Genomic DNA, 19129 nt, shown 5'->3' with positions numbered 1-19129 from the left:
AATGAGAGTAGTTAAGTACCTCTGACCTAGGTCTTTTGAACTGTTAAAACATAGCAATAAGTTGGTAATTAGGGGTGTCAGCTAGTCCTGTTGTCAAAACTTAGGCGCTGTGGTAAGGAGGCCCCTACAAAGTCTTGTAAGTGAGAAAAATGACTTCTTCTTTCTCCTGCGAGTTAAAACTATAAGAGGACCACCAGATGCATCAAAGATGTGCCTGATCCCCTGGAGCAGACAGGTTGGCTTCTAGTTCTTGAGATCCTGATTGATGGCACCAAAATAAAGATTGTACCAACTAGAAAGAAGCACAGAGAAGTATAATCACAGGAGAACGATAGATGCCCATCTAAGCTCTGTGCAGGGCAAATGGCATTTGAGGCCATGAATTTAGAGTGTTTCTTTCCAGTTAGCACGAGCCTCCCAAACGCAGCGATATGGGTCCTGGTCTGGCGAGCAAGACCTTGCCAACAGTGAGATGGACGCCTCTGCCTAGAGGAACTTCGGGGCCCTGTTCTGACTCAATCGGAAATCTCTGCGGAAAGAGACTGTCTGGTCAGGCCAACTTCCACCGCTCTGATTTTGTGGCAGTTTCATTTCTCAGCCCAATTAAATTGGTGCTCTGGCGTCTCCCTTGGTTAAGATGAGTCTCTGCCAGACAAATGGCTCAGCTGTTGGCATCCTGACCCAGCAGGGTTCTGGGCTGAGAGCCAGACCCCGGACCGAGCTGGAGTTAACAGAGATGGTAATAACCACTCGGAGCTTTCCTGGGAGAGGTTCTGGTCACCTTCATCCTGGTGACCACGTTCCAGCATCCTCTGCAGCTGAGAGCATTTCCCCAGTGTTTGTGAGCATTATACACAGATGTTGAGGTTTTTTTATTCCTAATGTAGATTGACTGCCTTCGGATGGACCTGCTTGTGTGTTGTCTTCAGGCTCTAGTCTTAAATTCAAGAGATCGAGTAGGTAAAACCAAGCCTTATCTCCATTATAATCTAGATAATCACTAAAGAGATGGAAGCAAATGAATGGAAGAAAAAATACGAAGAAACCCGACAAGAAGTCTTGGAGATGAGGTTAGACTGGAGGTTTGCGGGAGGGGTGGGTACCTTTATGCATTTTTAGATTTAATACAAAGGAAGTGATGACAGTATTTGCTTACGCAGAACCAGCTGTTGAGAACTTGAGGGCTTTGCTGTTTGCACCTTAATTTGTGACTGATGGTGTCATTTCCTGAGGATTGCCGACCAGTTATCGTATTCAAATGCTGTAGCTCATTTTGGGTTGTTCAGAACATTGCAAATAAGCAGAACCCACATAATTCTTGTCTTTTGAAAAGACAAATTTGTGCAAAAATATCCATTTGATATTTGATATTATAACAGAAATACAGAGATTTATTGACATACTCAATTATGGAAACACTATAATTTCTAAAACGAATTATACATGGTAGCTTCAAATTTCACAACCACAAAATAGATTATAAAAAGCATGTTAACAGGAAACAAAACTGACTTTACATTGAAATCTTTTTATTTTTGCTGCTCACTCCCTGGAGTTAGGAGCTGTGAAATAACTAAAGATGGCATCAAAGAGTGGGGGGCATAAATAATTTATAAACTGTGCAGTCGGCACTTGAATGATTAAGAAACACTTTAAATATGTCCACTCTAATTTGTGGCTCTTGTATTATTTGGTTTCTTGAGCATTTACTGGGTGTAAGTCCCTGTGCTGGCATGGTGGGGAGGAAGGCACAGCCCCCGACCTTGGGGAGCTTACAGCAGCCATCGTAAGAACTTGGATGCAGGGTCAGCGTGATGGGCGCTGCCAGTGAGGGGCGGGGGAGTGGTCACTTCTCACGATGGGGGATGAGGTCACAGGGAGGGGCACCCGTCACTGGGCAGGATCAGGAAAACACTGCACTTCCCTAAAAGAAAGGTTAACACGACAGGGCGATCTTTAAACCTCTTTGAATAACTAAAATACTTCTGGAATTAGGACAATCAAATAAAACCTGGATCTGAATCAGAGGGGACCCACTGCCTGTAAGAGTGGTTTGGGGCCAGGGGAAGCCTGAACTCAGGTCAGGTCTCTTGGGAAGAGCCCCAAGAATGTCCTTAACTTATTTTGTAAAAGATTCACTTCTCTAAGCAGAATTCACGTATTGCCTTGGGGGTCATTCACACAAGTGCAAAGAAAAGGTGAAGGCAGTTGTTTCTATAAATAGAACAAAAACCTTGTTAAACAAAATCTCAAGAAAAACCTTTCTGAACATTAACAAATCTTAGGTTAAGCGTAAAAAAAAGGAGGAGCCCCAAAGCAGGTAACTGGGTTATGTAAGTTTGTCAGTACATGTTAATGTGTTTAATTGTTTGGGGCAGCGATTCTCCAACTTCCACTGTTAATAAAATTCTCTTCTGATGAGAGTTTTTGTTTGTTTGTTTAAGGAAAATTGTGGCTGAGTATGAGGAGACCATTGCCCAAATGATCGGTAAGGAAGTTGTTTTCTAGGGCGTGAGCCGTGGGATCCAAAGGTGATCTTCAAATCAGACTATAAATGTCAGTTTGTCCATCCCGGAGATACAAGCGATTCTTATCATTTGCAGTAGTTGATGAAGTCGCCCAAACACTGAATTAGCCGATACTGAATCACTGATCCTCAGGAGAGCTTGCCTTATGGGTGTTGCCGTCTAAAGACACCTTATTCAAGGTGTACTGTTGACTCATTAACACTGAGCTCACGGCCGGTGCTGCAGTTCATGCCAGGACAGAGCTCATCTCACACGGGTTTTCCCCCTAAGACACCTCCAGCCCTGTGGCCCTTAGGACACGAGACAGCCCCGCAGCCTAGGCTTGGGGCCCATTTCAAAATCCCCAACAGGAAGCACAGAAATGCCAGAAACGTGGCCCTAAGTAGACGGAAAAGGACACTTGTTTGCAGTATGAAACGAGGCAGAGCATCGCCTTGTCCAGCTTCAGCCGAGAACGCGCCCGGCAGGTGACTCCGGTTCTCTGCCATTCCACGCGTGTCCCCGAACGGCCGGGGGCGCACCACACATACTGATTTGGGGGCTGCACATAGACTGTAGCGAGCAGGGCATCTGCAGATGATGAGGATCGCTGTCATTAGGTTCCCTTTAGGGGACGGCAGACACTCGAGTTCCAGCACCAGGGTGGGCGGCCTCACCTCGCCCTTCGTACCCCCGGGGGGGCGTCTCTGCTCTGATGCAGCGGCCTCACTCCGCTGCAGGTGCTGCTTTCCCTGCGCCAGACCCATCGGTGCCTTTAGAAAAGGACAGCTCTTCACCCTCCTGCATTGCATTTAGAACCTCTCGTAGCCTCTGTTGTAAGGACCGACTCCCTAAGTCAGTCAGGTCTTTCTGCATTAACTTAGGCGGCGAGATGATATTTTCTGCCGTCCACATCACCTGACGCCCGGGTAGATGCATGGCTCCCGCCCTCGGCTCCTCTGGGTCTCCGCTCACATCTCTCCTCTGACAGAGGCTGCTCACCCCTCTTGCCCGGCTGTGTCTCCCCCGCCAGAAAGTCAGTCCTTGAGGGTGGAACCTTTGTTACCTTCCCTGCTGGGTTCCCCGACCCAGTGTACTGCCTGGTGGCTCGGGAGGGCGGCTGTGAGCTGTGTGTTGAGAGAACGTGCGTTGCTTCTGATCATGACTCACAGAAGATGAACAGAGGACGAGTATGACCTCTCAGAAGAGCTTCCAGCAGCTGACCATGGAGAAGGAGCAGGCCCTGGCCGACCTAAACTCAGTGGAAAGGTCCCTCTCCGACCTGTTCAGGAGATACGAGAACCTGAAAGGCGTCCTGGAAGGGTTCAAGAAGGTAGCCCGTCCTTTGCCTTCTGCCTCCCTGGTGATGTGTCTTCTTGGTACTGGGTCTTCAAACGCACGTGCCAGAGGTGCGGGTGGCCTAGAAACAGGGAATCGGGGCCCCTGGGTGGCGTGTCTTGGTCATTCATCTCCTGGGTCAGGTCAGGAAGCCTTGGACACGACCGGAGTGTGGCACGGAGCGTAAGAACCGTGGGACCCTCAGACTTAGGAGAATTCTAGAAATGTTCTTTTTGATTATTCACCAATTTAATATTAGTAAAAGTAAAAGGGAGTCAAGCCATAGCACTGAAAAATACAGGCTGCATATTCTGGAAGAAAGTAAGTGTAAAGTTTCAAATTTAGTGTAAGTGGGCATATCGTTTGGTTTGGTTGTACACCATCACTAAGACACATTTATAGCAGTGAACACTTTTTTTTTTTTTTTCATATTAACCATAAAAATGACTGTCCGGTCTGTCTAAAACGGGGATCAGCTTGCCCTTCAGTTTTGAATATCTGCCCTTCCTAAAGCAGGTGTGTCAGTGTAACTTACTGTATGATTTGAAAGTTAATACGTGAAGAAGTTATCTGCAGTTTCTTCAGTGAGAATTATTTGTGCCTGTTTCAAACTACCATGGAGTCTTACTTGGAGGCATCTGAATGTATTAGGTTTTTTCATTTTTTTAAAAAAATGAAAACCCTGATATGTGGTATGTTACTAGTAGAAGGAAAACAAAATGACTTGTTTCTTTCATTTTAAATTGTCACTTGGGAACAGAACGAAGAAGCCTTGAAAAAATGTGCTCAGGATTACTTAGCCAGAGTTAAACAAGAAGAGCAGCGGTATCAGGCCCTGAAAATCCACGCGGAGGAAAAACTGGACAAGTAAGAACTTGCGCATAAGAATTGCACTTTTCCTGATGTTGTGGGAAGATTGATAGAGACGAGAAAAAAAAAAAAAAATCACTATTTTGCAACTCCAGGTCGCACTTGTGTGTACCTGTGTGTCTTACTTAGTTTTTTGAATGGGTGGACTCTTCACAAGGTTCAGACATTAAAAAGAATAAAAAGATACAGTCTCTCCCTCCCACCCCCTCCCGCTCCCAGTGGGTTCCCACCTCTTTCCTCACCCCAGAAAATCGCTCTTTTATCCTTCCAGACATCCTTTTTCCCCCCACCCCAGCTGTACTGAGCTATAATTGACATAAGACATTGCGTAAGTTTAAGGTGTACGACATTGATTTGATACGTTTATATACGTATCACCATAGAGTTAGTTAATGCTCCATCACGTCACATAAGTACCATTTTTTAAATGTATCTCCTTTTTTAATGGCGATTTTTATTAATAAAGTCGCTCGTAGGTCTGTGTTTCATAGGTGCCGGTGGTTAGCATTCTGACTCATTGGCTGTGTTAATCCGCAGAGATCCTACCTGCTATTGTACTGGGTTAAAAAAAAACCTTAAGACTGTTGTGGAAAGTGTCCTGTGATTCTGTTCTCTAGTGGCATGTGAATGTTGAAGAGTCCCGTGTGCCTTTTAAGGTTGATTCTGCCGTTGGTTTGCATCGTGGAAGTCTCCTTAGCAGCTGGGTGTAAATGGAATTTTTATAAATTAAAATTGAATCACGTAGCTCACCAGTTCCTCTTCTTCCTCTGTGGTGGAGTCAGTCCTCCTAGTTCTGTGTCACAGGTGTCAGCGGTTAGCACCCTCATCGGGAGCCGCGACTGATGGCAAACCATGTGCTTTCTGTCCCTTCGTTCCATAAACAGAGCCAATGAGGAGATTGCTCAGGTTCGAACAAAAGCAAAGGCTGAGAGCGCCGCTCTCCACGCGGGGCTCCGGAAAGAGCAGATGAAGGTGGAGTCCCTGGAAAGGGCCCTTCAGCAGAAGGTAAGAGAGGCGGTGTCACGCCCACCGAGACCTTTGGTTTCCCACGTTGTCTGGATGAAAGGGGCTTATCTCTGCGCAGACGCTTCAACCCAGCTCCTTTGGGAAGTGACTCAGGTGGCAACAGATACTCCCAGGTGTATTAGTGGGACCCGGCCACAGGCAGGGTGCAGAGAGGAGGTTGCATTAACTGAAGCTCGGAGGACCAAACGCTTAGTTAGGCTCCGAAGCTACCTTTTTTCTCTTTTCGTTTTGTTTTTTTTCTGTAATATAGTATGTGAAGCCATCTTCCCCCTTCATCGCAATTTTCCCCTCCAGGGGGACGTTTGGCAACGTCTGGGGGTATGTTTGGTTGTCACGACTGGGAGATGTTACAGGCATCTATGGTGCACAGGATGCGCCCCGCACCAAGACTGGCCCTGCCCAGATGTGGCCGAGAAACTCTGCTACAGAAGTAAACATCAGTGGTGATAACGATCCCCATTCTCTTGCTAATTAGTGACTCTTAGACTTCATTTTCTGTGCCTCTAGTGTTTTTCTTACTGTGTCTCCAATCATGTTGTCAGGCCTGTGGCATCCATTCAGCCAGGGCAGGGGTTTTTATCATGGCGTCTGATAACCCCTAAGACAGTGGCCCCTGGGATACTTAGACTCTGGGATCCCAGGTCCCTGGGGATGCTGATGGATCAAATGAGGTGAGGCCCAGATACTTATTTTCTTTGTTTTTCTTTTTTTTTTTTTTTTTTTTTTTTTACAAATACCCCCAAGTAATTCCTATGATAGCAAGGAAGTTTGACAAACAAACTTCAAGGACAGACTTCAGAGGGCCAGTAATTACCCTCACCCCCTACTCAATAGAAGCATAACTTTGTGAACACAAGACCATTTCTCAGGGGAGAAGGTATAGAGCTTTCCTTTCTTTAAAGGCTTTCTGATGTAGAGAAGTTAAGAACCACTGAGTTGGGATGCCTAGGAAGGAGTATAGCCAGTCTGGGGGCTATTTCACTGTGATCCGTTATCTCGGGACACAGCCTGCATCATCACATCATTTATCTTTCAGAACCAAGAAATTGAAGAACTGACGAAAATCTGTGACGAGCTGATTGCAAAGCTGGGAAAGACGGACTGAGTTTCCCCTGTTAGCTCGGCAGATCTGCATTTGGCTGCTTCTCTCCTGACCACGATTATCTTGCCTTATCCAGGAATAATTGCCCCTTTGCAGAGAAAAAAAAAAAACCACGGAACTTTACAAAAGCACATGCCCACCGCTGCCTGTCCCGCTTTGCTGCCGACGCACCCGCCCGGGAGGCGCCGCTGGAGGATTTACTGCGCAGCCGAGGAAGGAGTGGCCTGACGGAGCCCGTCCGGCTCAGTGAGACGGGCTGCCCAGTCTGGGCGGGATTCTCTATCTTTGGTTTGTTTTAAAGTCATCTTTACTTTCCCCAAGTGCGTTCAGTGTATGATTTTATGCCTACTATTTGGGACCATATCCTGTCCACCACCTGTCTGATTTTTTAAAAAATTTATTTCATCTTTTACATTTAATTTTCAATATTAGTGGTTTTATTTGAGGAGATAATTTGGCCTATTGTTCCAGTTGAGTACCCATTTATACACACGCTGTCTCTCACACACACGCACGCGTGCACGCACGCATATTTATATATGCTGCTGCGTTTTGTTTTGTTTTGTTTCCCTGAAGCATAATCAAATAAGAACCTCTCTACAGAAGGACATATTTCCATAAATGTAAAACCCTATTTTGAAACAGAGTCCTGTCTCAGAATGCCAACTTCAGAATTTGGGGGGGTTGAGGAGGTGAAGCCCCCGGACTCCATGTCTGGCGTGACTCATAACCTCAGACTCAGGTGTCACATAAGGGAGACTGTTGGCCGTAGTGTCCTGTTGCCCCGTACTTGGGACGCTTCTCAGCCTGGATGCAGGCGGCCCCTCTGGAGTTAGTCCTCAGACCCAGGGCATCTACTTTGTGGGACCCCTCACAGCTGGGGTTCGGCAAGTCTGTCCTAGAGCTGTCAGTCTCCTACGCTTCCATTTGTTGCTCCAAGATCGACATTTGCCCTCTATTATCTCTCTATTCGGAATATGCAAAGAAAGTCTGCTTGTCAAAGGTTTAGATGATCTTATTTAATTAACCCCATTAGCAATTCGTAAGGTGAAGCAACAGTTGGATTTTTGCAAGTGTGATGCATTGTTCTTCAGATTTCTTTTTCCCCAAAGGCAAAAAGAAAAAAAACTTGCGAACTTAAGGACAGTAGAATTTTCAACCAAATGGGCAGGAAAAATCATGCGAGCCACTCCAAAAATCAGTGCGTTTTGAATATTTTTAAACCAAGGCCATTCGAAGACTGGAGGAGGGGAGTGCAGGGAGCAGATCCCCACTCACAAAAGCAAATTCCTCAAGCCGGTCCTGGACTCCATTCAGAGTGGCGGGGCCCCTAACCCCCAATTGGAAGTTTCCCGTGTGAACCCCTCCCATTTGATAGGCGAAACCGAATCCACACAGGTGTTTTAAAGCACTCTTTTGTCTTAATCTGAACACCTTGAGCGTCTTCATGGTGATCTGCATTATCTCCAGTACACGTAAGTTTTCGTACTTTTCTTGTAAAACTACTGCATGACCCAGCTTCAGCAATGAATTGTGCCTCGTGGAGACCCGCTCTAGCTCTTTCGAGATGACTTTTTCTTTAGCCGTGTACTATTCACACGGGTGCAATCTTTAGCTCCAGGGAGGTCAGTAATGTCTTTTAAAGCCAGAAGTCCAGTTTAACCGATATGCATTTCTCACAATTGGTGCTTAGGCTGTGTTTTAAAGCCTACCGTCTTAACATTTTGTACAAAAAAAACCAACAACAACAGAACAACAGAAATGATCTGTGTTTGGAGAAGTGATGTGACAATCATTTGGGCCCTGAAAGCAGTCGCGGGTTTGATGTGAGTGCCCTCCTGCTACAGCCGTGTCCCTGGAGGAGCAGGTGTCTCCAGGCAGCGTGACTGCGGCCTCTTCCAATCCTCCACCACTAGAGAAACTCATTTTGTGTTTTGCAGAAAGAAACGTTGCTAAACCTTTTTGCTGCTGTGTTTTGGTGACGTATCCACGTTTACCTGTTTTGTATTGCTCTGTTTGACGCGTGAAAGGCTTATTATAGGGTTCTCTGTTATAAACCTACAGTCCTCTCTTTTAGGCTTCTTGTGTATAAAAAGAGAAAGTAGCTGTGTGTTGAAACAGAGGTGATGACAATCTTTCCCAAGCACACTGGTGAGAAGAGACCCCTTAAAACTAGACCCTAGGGAGTAAAGTTGCTGCACAAGGAAAACGAAAGGGCCCTTATTCAGTAATACTTGCCACTGGCCTCTCAGCTATGACCATTACAAGGAAATGGTCTTCCTTCTAATTTAATAGATGGATATTCTCCAACAAGAAGAAAAATGTAGCTTGTACAGCTGGCAGATCAAGAGAATATACTGGGCAGAATGAAGTATGTTTGTTTATTTTTTTAAAAACGTAAGGGGGAGAAAGAAACTTTTAGTAATCTGGAGAGTAAGAATGTGGCCTAGAATTTTGCTTCAAAACGTGGGCGGGCCAAATTACTCGTAAGCTAGACAGTAATGCTCCCTGTGACAAACGTGAAGGGAAAATGAGAGGAAGCCACTGGCCTGGACGGTGGTTTGGGAACGTGAGTGGTCTTGTTGAGGCTCTGGATCCAGAGCCATATCCTAAGTTTTTCATTTTGCCAAAGTATAGATAGTCTTTACCTAAAAGTGTTTTAATTGGAGGATCTATTGGAAGACAGACTGCACAGTTTGTCACTTGGTTGGCTAGTCATTTACAGTCAGACCTCCCAAAATTTACTTTATTTGGAGACACTCGGGGAAGCCAGTGACCTGCCCAGACCTTCTGTTCTGTGAAAACGTCCTGGAAACACTGAGAAGCCCAGTTTGCTCGCGTGGCTTCTAGCATCTTCAGACCTAGCCCAAATTAGGAAGTGTAGACGCACATGATGGTGAAAAACTCTGAGGACCTGGCAGCCTTCCAAACTGATACGGAGTCCAAGGGAAGATTTACCTTTCGTTTTGGAGGATGGCTCAAGTTGAACCTTCTTTCCAGCCAGTTACCTTTTTTTTTACCCGTCCCGCACTTTCTGCAACTCTCACACAAATACTTAGATGCTTTAGTACAGGCCTTGGATTCTTACTGACTGATGATAATCCAGCAGAGTAAACTGCCCCAAACGTCCCTGGGCTGACGCAGTGCAGCCAGAGTGAAGCACTCATTTTACTGAAAGGTAACGGAGGACTTGATGGCTCTAAAGCTCAAAGTGGAGTTGTGATAAGCAGGCAGTGGTGAGTCTGCATGCACTACTAACTGGAGATGATTCAGCGCGTCCTTTTTCAGTGGAGTGAAATCCCTAAAGCTCCCTTTTGTTTTCCTTTTGGTTTTTTGCCGCAGTTGGTAGCCATCTCATGAATTGTCCGCGACCGGTGTCTCTTCTTTGTAGTTTTGTGACCATGCAGGCTTGCTCTCGGACTTGGGTGGTTTCTTACTTTATCCTCTTGTTGGGAAGAGAGAAACTAGGTGTTTGAAGGATTAAATGATTCAAGCAAAGTGTTTTAGGGTAAAGATGTATATATTCTGAAGAATTTAAAAGGTAGCAGATTATTATTTGCTTATTAAAGAACAAATAACAGTCTGGGAATCCCAGAATGTCAAGCCAAAAGTCTATAGGGTCATCTTCTTCAAAGATTTTCATAAAGAAGTATTTTAAGGAGACTTCTGTCCAAAAAGGTTTGACTGGCCTCCAGATTCCAGTGATTTGAAGAAAGCATCTTATCACTCAAACCTTGAGTCTCCCATGTAGTAAAGGCAAAGGAATGGACACGATAGATCCTTCTCTCTAAGGATCTCCTCTGGAAGATTGTATGAACAACAATTTCCAGCGAAGACCCACCCCCTAGTGCCCAGAGCTAGCATTCTGGAGACTAAAGATTGCACTTTCCGTAGTTTTTTCGTCCAAATGCAATCCCATTTCTGTGCCTCTTAGCATGCAGTTAGATTTGGACAAACAAGATTCCTAAGGAATGACTTTATTAACTATAATATGGTTACAGCTACTACATATATATATATGCACATATATATACACACTGGTTATAGTTGTACTATGGAGATGTCACGTGCAATGCTGGCCTGTGACGGTCCATCTAGCGCCCTGACTCAGCCGGCGGAGACCAGGCCTGGTGCTGAGGTGTGGTCTGAACCTTCCCCGTATCCATTCATCACTTTAGAACCTTAAAGATGCCAGTTTCTGTCCCTCTGCCTTTTAGCGGCATCTGAAATATGCTCCACAAAGAATCTCCCAGTCACGTTGTTAACTGATGCTCTGTGAATAATTTTCAAGGGGACGTATAAATACGAGCTCCGAAACCGCCACCACCACCCCCGCCCCCGACCCAGTGCAGGAAGGTCTGCAGATTTCACACTCTCAGCCTCAGGCTTGGTCCTTCCCACCCAGTGAGACAGGATCCAGGCATTTCTTTGAAATCTCAGAGGTAGCAGCAACCTTTTCAGTGTCGCTTTTAGCAAGTGTGTGTTTGCCAATAGATACCCCTGTGTACCAACGTGCCAACAAGTAAATGTTAATTAATTGCACATCTGCTTCCACTGTGTCCCCACGGGTGCCACGAAGTGTGTGAGGAGCCTTGTCCGGAGGAATCTAACGCTGCGTTGACTACTGCTATGAGGGTTGTGTTGTGTGGAATAAATCATCTACATAAATTTTATATGCACAAGTAATTTCCCTTTTATATGTCAGGTAAATATTTGTAAAAGTTATACTCACACAAATGAAATTATTATAATGATTACTAATATATTTTTTCCATGTTTCATTGCCTGAATAAAAACTGTTTATCACTGTTAGATGTGGCTGTGTGGAGACTTTTTTTATCCTGGTTATAAGTCACTTTATCCCCAAATGTGAAAATTCATGACAGCCTCACTTTTATGGGCTCCATATTTCAGTCTAAAAATACAAAAGGTGACATTTTCGCTACATTCATTTCGTGGGATTTTATGCATTTGGTTAGGTGTGTAATTGAAAACAAAACAAACTTTGGAATTCAGACCTTGCCACATAAATCTCCATGCCTTTGCATCTGTGCAAACAAAGTATTTAATTGCGTGCATCTTGGTTTTCCTTAACAGACTGCTTGTCTGCCCTGGCATATTTCAAGTCGTAAGGACCTAAGTCACCCCAAGCTTGCCGACTCTTGAAGGACACAGGATCAGCCAGAACTGTGTAAACACTGCAGCACGGCCCACAAAAAATAGTTGACGTTTTATGTTTCTTCTAGGTTGATACCAGGAAAAAATTTTTCAGTACTAACCAGGCCAACTCTCCACTTAAAAGAGTAGGAGACTGGGCAGGAAATGTCATGAGTTTTAGTACAGGAAAAGATAAATTAAGAGGCCAGTTAAGGCTCCATTTACAACTTAGGTGGGGATCCACTAAGGAAAATCAGAGCACTGTTAACTTTGTTACTATTTCCTACATCATAAGACATGGCAGCCTCTGAAGTTCTTAAAAGGAGTGTTTCCCACTAGTGAGCCCGCTGAACTGCCTGGAGGGAATCCTGTAAAATGACCAAAGGAGGTGGCACAGCATTTAATAAATTAATAAATACATAATAAATATAAATTAAGAGAAAATACTGCAGGAAATAGAGTGCATTGCACAAATGAAGGATAAGTATTGCTTCATGAAGTTTGTTTCGGATATAAGTGAACGTGAGCTAGGTGATGGAGAAAAATTAACTTCTTGCTGTGTCTAGTGGTCAAAGCAAGAAAAGCCTGGTCTAGTTGACAGAAGTCACTTTACAGCGGAAGACAATGAGGCCCAGAGAGAGCAGTGGTGTGGCCAAGATCGCAGAGCTCGAATATTAGTGAACATTGCTGCCCTCACTCAAAATGGGCAACAGAATTAATTGCCTCTTAGTAGTTCTTTTGGAACTCTTGAAATCCAAGTTCTCCCAGGTTTGGATAGTAGTATATTTACATCACTTTCTAAGTCTGTAGGCATTTAAGGACCAATCAAAGCCAAAGACCTTTTTTCTACATTGATTCATTCATTCATTTACCAAATACTGCATTTGCAGAGTTAAAGTGAACATACAGAAGTTTCTGAGGCTAGTTATCTAAAGAGAAATGTTTTGAAGTTTCACTGAAACTTCATTTCAATATAAACAATATGCTAATTAAAACTATTCTTTCCCAGAAACAAAGACCCTTTACATCAATCAGCTAGGAAGGTGGCTGGCGGGTGAACCCAGGTCTCTTTGATCTCAAATCCCGCTCTTCTTAAGGCCAGTATGTGCCGGGCGTACATTGGAAAATCGTCCTCAACAGGACCAAGGATGAACTTTTTATTCACTAAATGAATTTTCTTGCTCTTTTCTCATCTCAAGTGGGAATATTTAAGTGGATGTCAGAGAAGCCATTGCATAATCATGTCACCAAAGTTTAACAGTGTTAAGAACATGGAACCTAGTCAAAGATGCATCATTTGTTACTGTACTGGAAAGGCACAGGAAGGGAAATCAAAGCTCCAAGTTCTCATTTTTGCCATCCCTGTTTGCGGAACAAGCTTTGGCATGAAGGCTGAGATGCGGTTTCTAGTCCCAGCTTCTGTCAACTGCCTTGGACGGGCCTTTAACACCCTCATTTGGACTGAGGATGCTAGAAGCCCCTTTCCTGTGATTTGCGATTTCACAGGTCTGCCTAAAGTGCTACCTATAAGGCAACAGTCCCTGAGTGTTTCTTTCAGAATCATTCTGAAAACGCCTGTCGTGAGATGTTCTGACAGTAGTGGACTTGCCACAAGATGGTGGGTCCACAGGACTTTTTGCTGCGTCCACTGTGGCTACAGCATTCAGAAGAGTGAACGCCAGCCCACATCACCCAGGAAGGGAAAAGGCCTGGGCCCAAGCCCTACACCCACATCCAAGTCCATGCTCTCATTTTCTCTGATGACTGCAGCTCTCTGGGCCTCCGTTTTGTCCTCAGGATGGAGAAGCTGGGTTTATCCTGAGGCCTCTCCCAAGAAGTGAGAGTGTCATGTTCCTGGGCCCTTTCCAGATACTTGGACAGCAATACCGTAGACATGAATATCGCTTCCACAAGACTTAAGGCAAGCAAAGCTTTTTGTTAAAAGAGATAGCTTGTGCGCAAGGGAGAAAAGAGGGGGGTGGGGAATGCCAGCTCCCGGAGTATAAGGGGAAATTGCTTCTAAAAGGGAGGGTTTGGGGGCTTCCCTGGTGGCGCAGTGGTTAAGAATCCGCCTGCCAATGCAGGGGACACGGGTTAGATCCCTGGTCCGGGAAGATCCCACATGCTGCGGAGCAACTAAGCCCGTGCACCACAACTACTGAGCCTGCGTGCCGCAACTACTGAAGCCTGTGTGCCTAGAGCCCGTGCTCCGCAACAAGAGAAGCCACGGCAGTGAGAAGCCTGTGCACTGCAATGAAGACCCAACGCAGCAAAAAATTAATTAATTAAATAAATTTTTTTTTTAAAAAAAGGGAGGGTTTGTCTCATGATCACTGATCATTTCTATTGATAGAAATCGTCAAACTTCTTTGATCAGCTTCAGGTGTCTCCATGGTGGCTGTCAGGAATAGGGAGGACTTCTGTAAGGGGAAAGAAATGCATGAGAATTTTCTGCAGGAAAGCACCGGAACAGATAAGGTTAAAATTTATAGTTGAGTTTCTTGTCTTGTGGCAACTAGGTATACTCGTGGGTGTAACAGAGATAAAGTTAATCTTTTATTCCTGTGAGCCTGGTTTTTGTCTCTGGGACTCGGGCCCCCAGGACCTTTGTTCTTTAGCTTCCAAAGCCTGTCTTGCCTAAGGCCGTTCCCTGGTCCTTTTCCAAAATGGCTGTGCTCTTGTCTTCCTGTCTCAATTACAGCTGCTGTACCCACCACTCAACATTTCCCCAGTAATGTGCCCGCAGACCCTGTAGCTCAGTTGCACGCCCTGTGAAGCTGGCCAGCCTGCGTTGCCTGCATTCCTGAGAATAAGCTGACAAAACATGTCGAAGTCTTAAGATGTGCGAACTCATAATCACAAATATTCGGGAATTCCCTGAATGTCCAGTGGTTAGGACTCTGTGCTTCCACTGCAGGGGGCACTGGTTTGATCCCTGGTTGGGGAACTGAGATCCTGCATGCCGTGTGGCATGGCCAAAAAAATAAAAAATTTAAAAATTAAAAAAAAAAAACAAATATTCAAACATAAGACACTCTGTGGGTTCAAAAAGGCATTTTTGTTCTAGGCACCAAAAATGACAGCACAATGAGTGAATTTGACGCATTCAGGCATAATCACAATATTTTACTAAAATCCTTGAGTCCAGACAGAGCAGTCCAGACCTCGTGGTGATGTGCCATGATGTGCCTTCTATTTCACTGAAAAACTGGCACTGCAAATTTGTCTCTTATGAAATCCTGATTTTTTTCCTGACACATTTTTGTGTTTCTTTCTCCCTTTCAATTGATCTTTGTAACATCACCAATTTTTGGCAAAAATAAGACATCTAAAATACAGTTTTGGGAATTCCCTGGCAGTCCAGTGGTTAGGACTCCACACTCTCACTGCTGGGAGAAACCGTGGGCCCAGTTTCAATCCCTGGTCGGGGAACTAAGATCCCACAAGCCTCACGGTGGGGCAAAACAGAAAAGAAAGAACGAAATAATAAAATAAAATATGGTTTTATTTCCTGCATCAGTTTCCAGTGCAAATGTGTGTGAATGGTCACTGGGGGGTCCCAATCCCACAGGCTTACAGTCAGCCTTTTGGACCATGGTTTTCAAACTGCAGGTCAAAACCCACTTTAGAGGATGTGGATGCGAAAAGGACAGAAAAGAGCATTTGTAAGAGTAAATAGTGGAGGAAAGTATTGTTTTGTGGAACTTTCATTTCACTTACATGCGTATACTGGGTTGCAATTTTATTTTTTTTTATTTTTATTTTTTTAATTTATTTGGCTGTGTTGGGTCTTCATTGCTGTGCACGGGCTTTCTCTAGTTGTGGCAAGTGGGGGCTACTCTTCATTGCAGTGCGTGAGCTTCTCATTGCAGTGGCTTCTCTTTGTTTCAGAGCACAGGCTCTAGGCATGCGGGCTTCAGTAGTTGTGGCATGTGGGCTCAGTAGTTGTGGCTCACAGGTTCTAGAGCACAGGCTCAGTATTTGCAGCACATGGGCTTAGTTGCTCCCCGGCATGTGGGATCTTCCTGGACCAGGGCTTGAACCCGTGTCCCCTGCACTGGCAGGCGGATTCTTAACCTCTGTGCCACCAGGGAATTCCCTGGGTTGCAATTTTAAATGTCTTAGGTTGGGGGCCTGAAAAGTACCCCCAGAAAATTTTTTTTAAGTTTGAAAGCCACTAACTTTAGGTTATGGGGGCAAGAGGGGTTGCTGAATCAGTCGAGGGTTTTATGGGAGGAAAAAATAACTTCCGTTTGCAGTATCCATCTTTTAAAAGTACGCTAGAGTTCCAACATTTAGTAACCGGCAACCACAGTTTATAGTAACTTAAACAAACGAAAACTTCAGCACGTGAAGCTGCATTCAGGAAATAGGACATAATAAGCATTCCTTTCTAATGCTCAGTTGAGAGGGAAAGAAGAAAAGAGGAAGTCAGCGGGGGAGCATATGAAGAACAAAGTCCTCTGAACCTAAAACTGCTCTAAAAAATAAAGCGTTTTCAAAAATAAATAAAAGCGCAAGTCTTCTTTCCTTCCCCAAACTCTTCCTCCCCCTCTGTGGCAGCAGAGGGCGAGCTACTTGGGTTCAAAAGCCCCATTTCTATTTTGTGACAGCTGCTTAAAAAAAAACGAACCTGACTTACATCTGAAAACATGAATCCTCCTCTGTTAGAAGCAAGAATTCTCCTTGATTGTACTTAACTCTCTTTGCACAGTTCAGTTCTAAATGATGAATGTTTGTATCTGCAGCCACCAAGATCTCATGAAAACCTTCACTAGATGGGGGCGATTTTCTATGACCACATATGCCATTCTTCAGCTCAGTAACCACAAGCCGTTCATCCACATGTATGAGGTAAGTGACTAAGTCCCGAGGTGACCTCGAATTTGCAGAAGGGTGATACAAGTTTGAAGTTGAATCCGAGCGTTTGAATCAAGGACATAAACGTAAGGAGAAAACAGGAAGGTTCACCACAAGGTCACGCGGGTAGAAATCAGAGAATTCCAGAGGTCTGGGAAAATAATCAGTCAGTCGGAATATTTGTTGAAATAACCACAGGCTTCTCTAAACATTTTAAACTTATTTTGGAATAATTGCAGATGTACAGGAAAGTGGCAAGTCAGCACTCCCCCCCCACCCCTTTTACAAGCATCATTGTACGTGTGTGGTAAGTTGCACAAAGGGAAAAGAAAGGACCGTGAGCTCCTCACCCCATCTTAGAAACAAGCATCCTTGTGGTTCTCACTAAGCAGTGGTGTCGTGGGTGATCTCTTACCCAGTAAGATGTAGCACTCTAAATTCTTTAAGGCTGCAAATTGATATGTGATTATTCATCTTAGATGAAAGAAAGGCCCCCTTCCTTTCCCTGCCTGCATCTTCTATGCAAAGAGCCAGAGTCAAGTGGGAGAAGAGAGCTTGGCTGAAGGCCTGGCCTGACAACGGGGCTCTGGACAGTCACTGTGGTGCGTGGACCTCCTTCCTCACCAGAAGTTGGGACTTGCTCTATGACTCTCTGCTCTTTTAAAAATCGTATAGGTCTTTAGCCATCCTATCATTTTCTTTTATTTTTTTTTTAAAATTTTATTTATTTATTTATTTATTTATGGCTGTGTTGGGTCTTCGTTTCTGTGCGAGGGCTTTCTCTAGTTGCGGCAAGCGGGGGCCACTCTTCATCGCGGCGCGCGGGCCTCTCACTATCGCGGCCTCTCTTGTTGCGGAGCACAGGCTCCAGACGCGCAGGCTCAGTAATTGTGGCTCACGGGCCCAGTTGCTCCGCGGCATGTGGGATCCTCCCAGACCAGGGCTCGAACCCGTGTCCCCTGCATTGGCAGGCAGACTCTCAAACACTACGCCACCAGGGAAGCCCTCTTTTATTTTTTAAAAATAAATAAATTTATTTATTTATTTTTGGCTGCACAGACTTTCTCTAGTTGCAGAGACCGGGGGCTACTCTTCGTTGCGGCATGCAGGTTTCTCATTGCGGTGGCTTCTCTTGTCGAGCAGCACAGGCTCTAGGTGCACAGGCTTCAGTAGTTGTGGCTCGCGGGCTCTAGAGCACAGGCTCAGTAGTTGTGGCGCACGGGCCCAGTTGCTCCGCGGCATGTGAGATCCTCCCAGACCAGGGCTCGAACCCGTGTCCCCGCATTGGCAGGCGGATTCTTAACGACTGTGCCACCGCCACCAGGGAAGCCCTATTCTATCATTTTAAATGTGTCTTTACAGAGGAAGACAAATATCATGTGATATCACTTATATGTGGAATCTAAAAAAATGATACAAATGAACTTATTTACAAAACAGAAACAGACTCACAGACATAGAAAACAAACTTATGGTTACCAAAGGGGAAAGGGGGGGAGGGATAAATTGGGAATTTGGGATTAACATATACACACTACTGTATAAAATTAACATATACACACTATTGTATATAAAGGACCTACTGTAAAGCACAGGGACGTATATTCAATATCTTGTAGTAACCTATAATGGAAAAGAATCTGAAAAAGGATACACACACACACACACACACACACATATATATATAAAACTGAATCACTTTGCTGTACACCTGAAACACTGTAAATCAACTATACTTCAGTTTTTAAATTTTTTAAAATTTACTTTTAAACAATAAATTTAAAATTTAAGAAAGTTTTAATTAATTAATTTAATTAATTAATTTTGTAATTAATTAATTTAAAAAATCAATGTATCTTTAAAACGAGCTCTCTTCCAATTTCTGTTCCGTTTTCCTTCGTATTCCAGAGAGATTCCTGACATAGCTGTTCTCCTAATGCATCTGGTCATAGCCCTGCATTGAGAAACGCTGCCCTTTATGGGCTTCCTATTTGAAAGTTCACCCTCCACACTAACAACTGCCTGAGCCCTGAATGAAATCGGAGGCACAAAAAAAGAAATAGAATTATGAACCCTAAGCAAAAATACAGCCGTACCTTTGTGCAGGTAACTTCGGTAACTGTGTTCAGGGACCAGGAGCTTCAGGAGGAGACGGTCCACTGGGCTGGGGGCAAATGCCTTTGCTGGTCTGGGAGACAGTACAGGGGGGCATGGGGTGTGCACACCAGGAGGCCAAGCCGGCAGCATCTGGAGGCTGCAGCTGGAGCCT

The 19129-nt window shown here is 44.7% G+C and overlaps 1 protein-coding gene across 13 annotated transcripts in view; it reads left to right on the top strand.

The window, feature by feature from the left end:
- The window catches only part of TACC1 (transforming acidic coiled-coil containing protein 1), a 114502-nt gene extending 102847 nt beyond the window's left edge, over positions 1 to 11655 (top strand). For all 13 annotated transcript variants that reach the window (XM_068532046.1, XM_068532039.1, XM_068532041.1 and 10 more), the window contains 6 exons: positions 994 to 1070; positions 2445 to 2488; positions 3680 to 3840; positions 4606 to 4712; positions 5600 to 5720; positions 6778 to 11655. In XM_068532046.1, the coding sequence (XP_068388147.1) occupies positions 994 to 1070; positions 2445 to 2488; positions 3680 to 3840; positions 4606 to 4712; positions 5600 to 5720; positions 6778 to 6846 (579 nt within the window). In that variant the 3' untranslated portion in view covers positions 6847 to 11655. The remainder of the gene's footprint in view (positions 1 to 993; positions 1071 to 2444; positions 2489 to 3679; positions 3841 to 4605; positions 4713 to 5599; positions 5721 to 6777) is intronic.
- Positions 11656 to 19129: the final 7474 nt, after the last annotated feature.

Source organism: Eschrichtius robustus, chromosome 21 (genome assembly GCF_028021215.1).
Source record: "Eschrichtius robustus isolate mEscRob2 chromosome 21, mEscRob2.pri, whole genome shotgun sequence".
Taxonomy (NCBI): domain Eukaryota; kingdom Metazoa; phylum Chordata; class Mammalia; order Artiodactyla; family Eschrichtiidae; genus Eschrichtius; species Eschrichtius robustus.
This window is presented reverse-complemented; position numbering and strand designations above follow the sequence as displayed.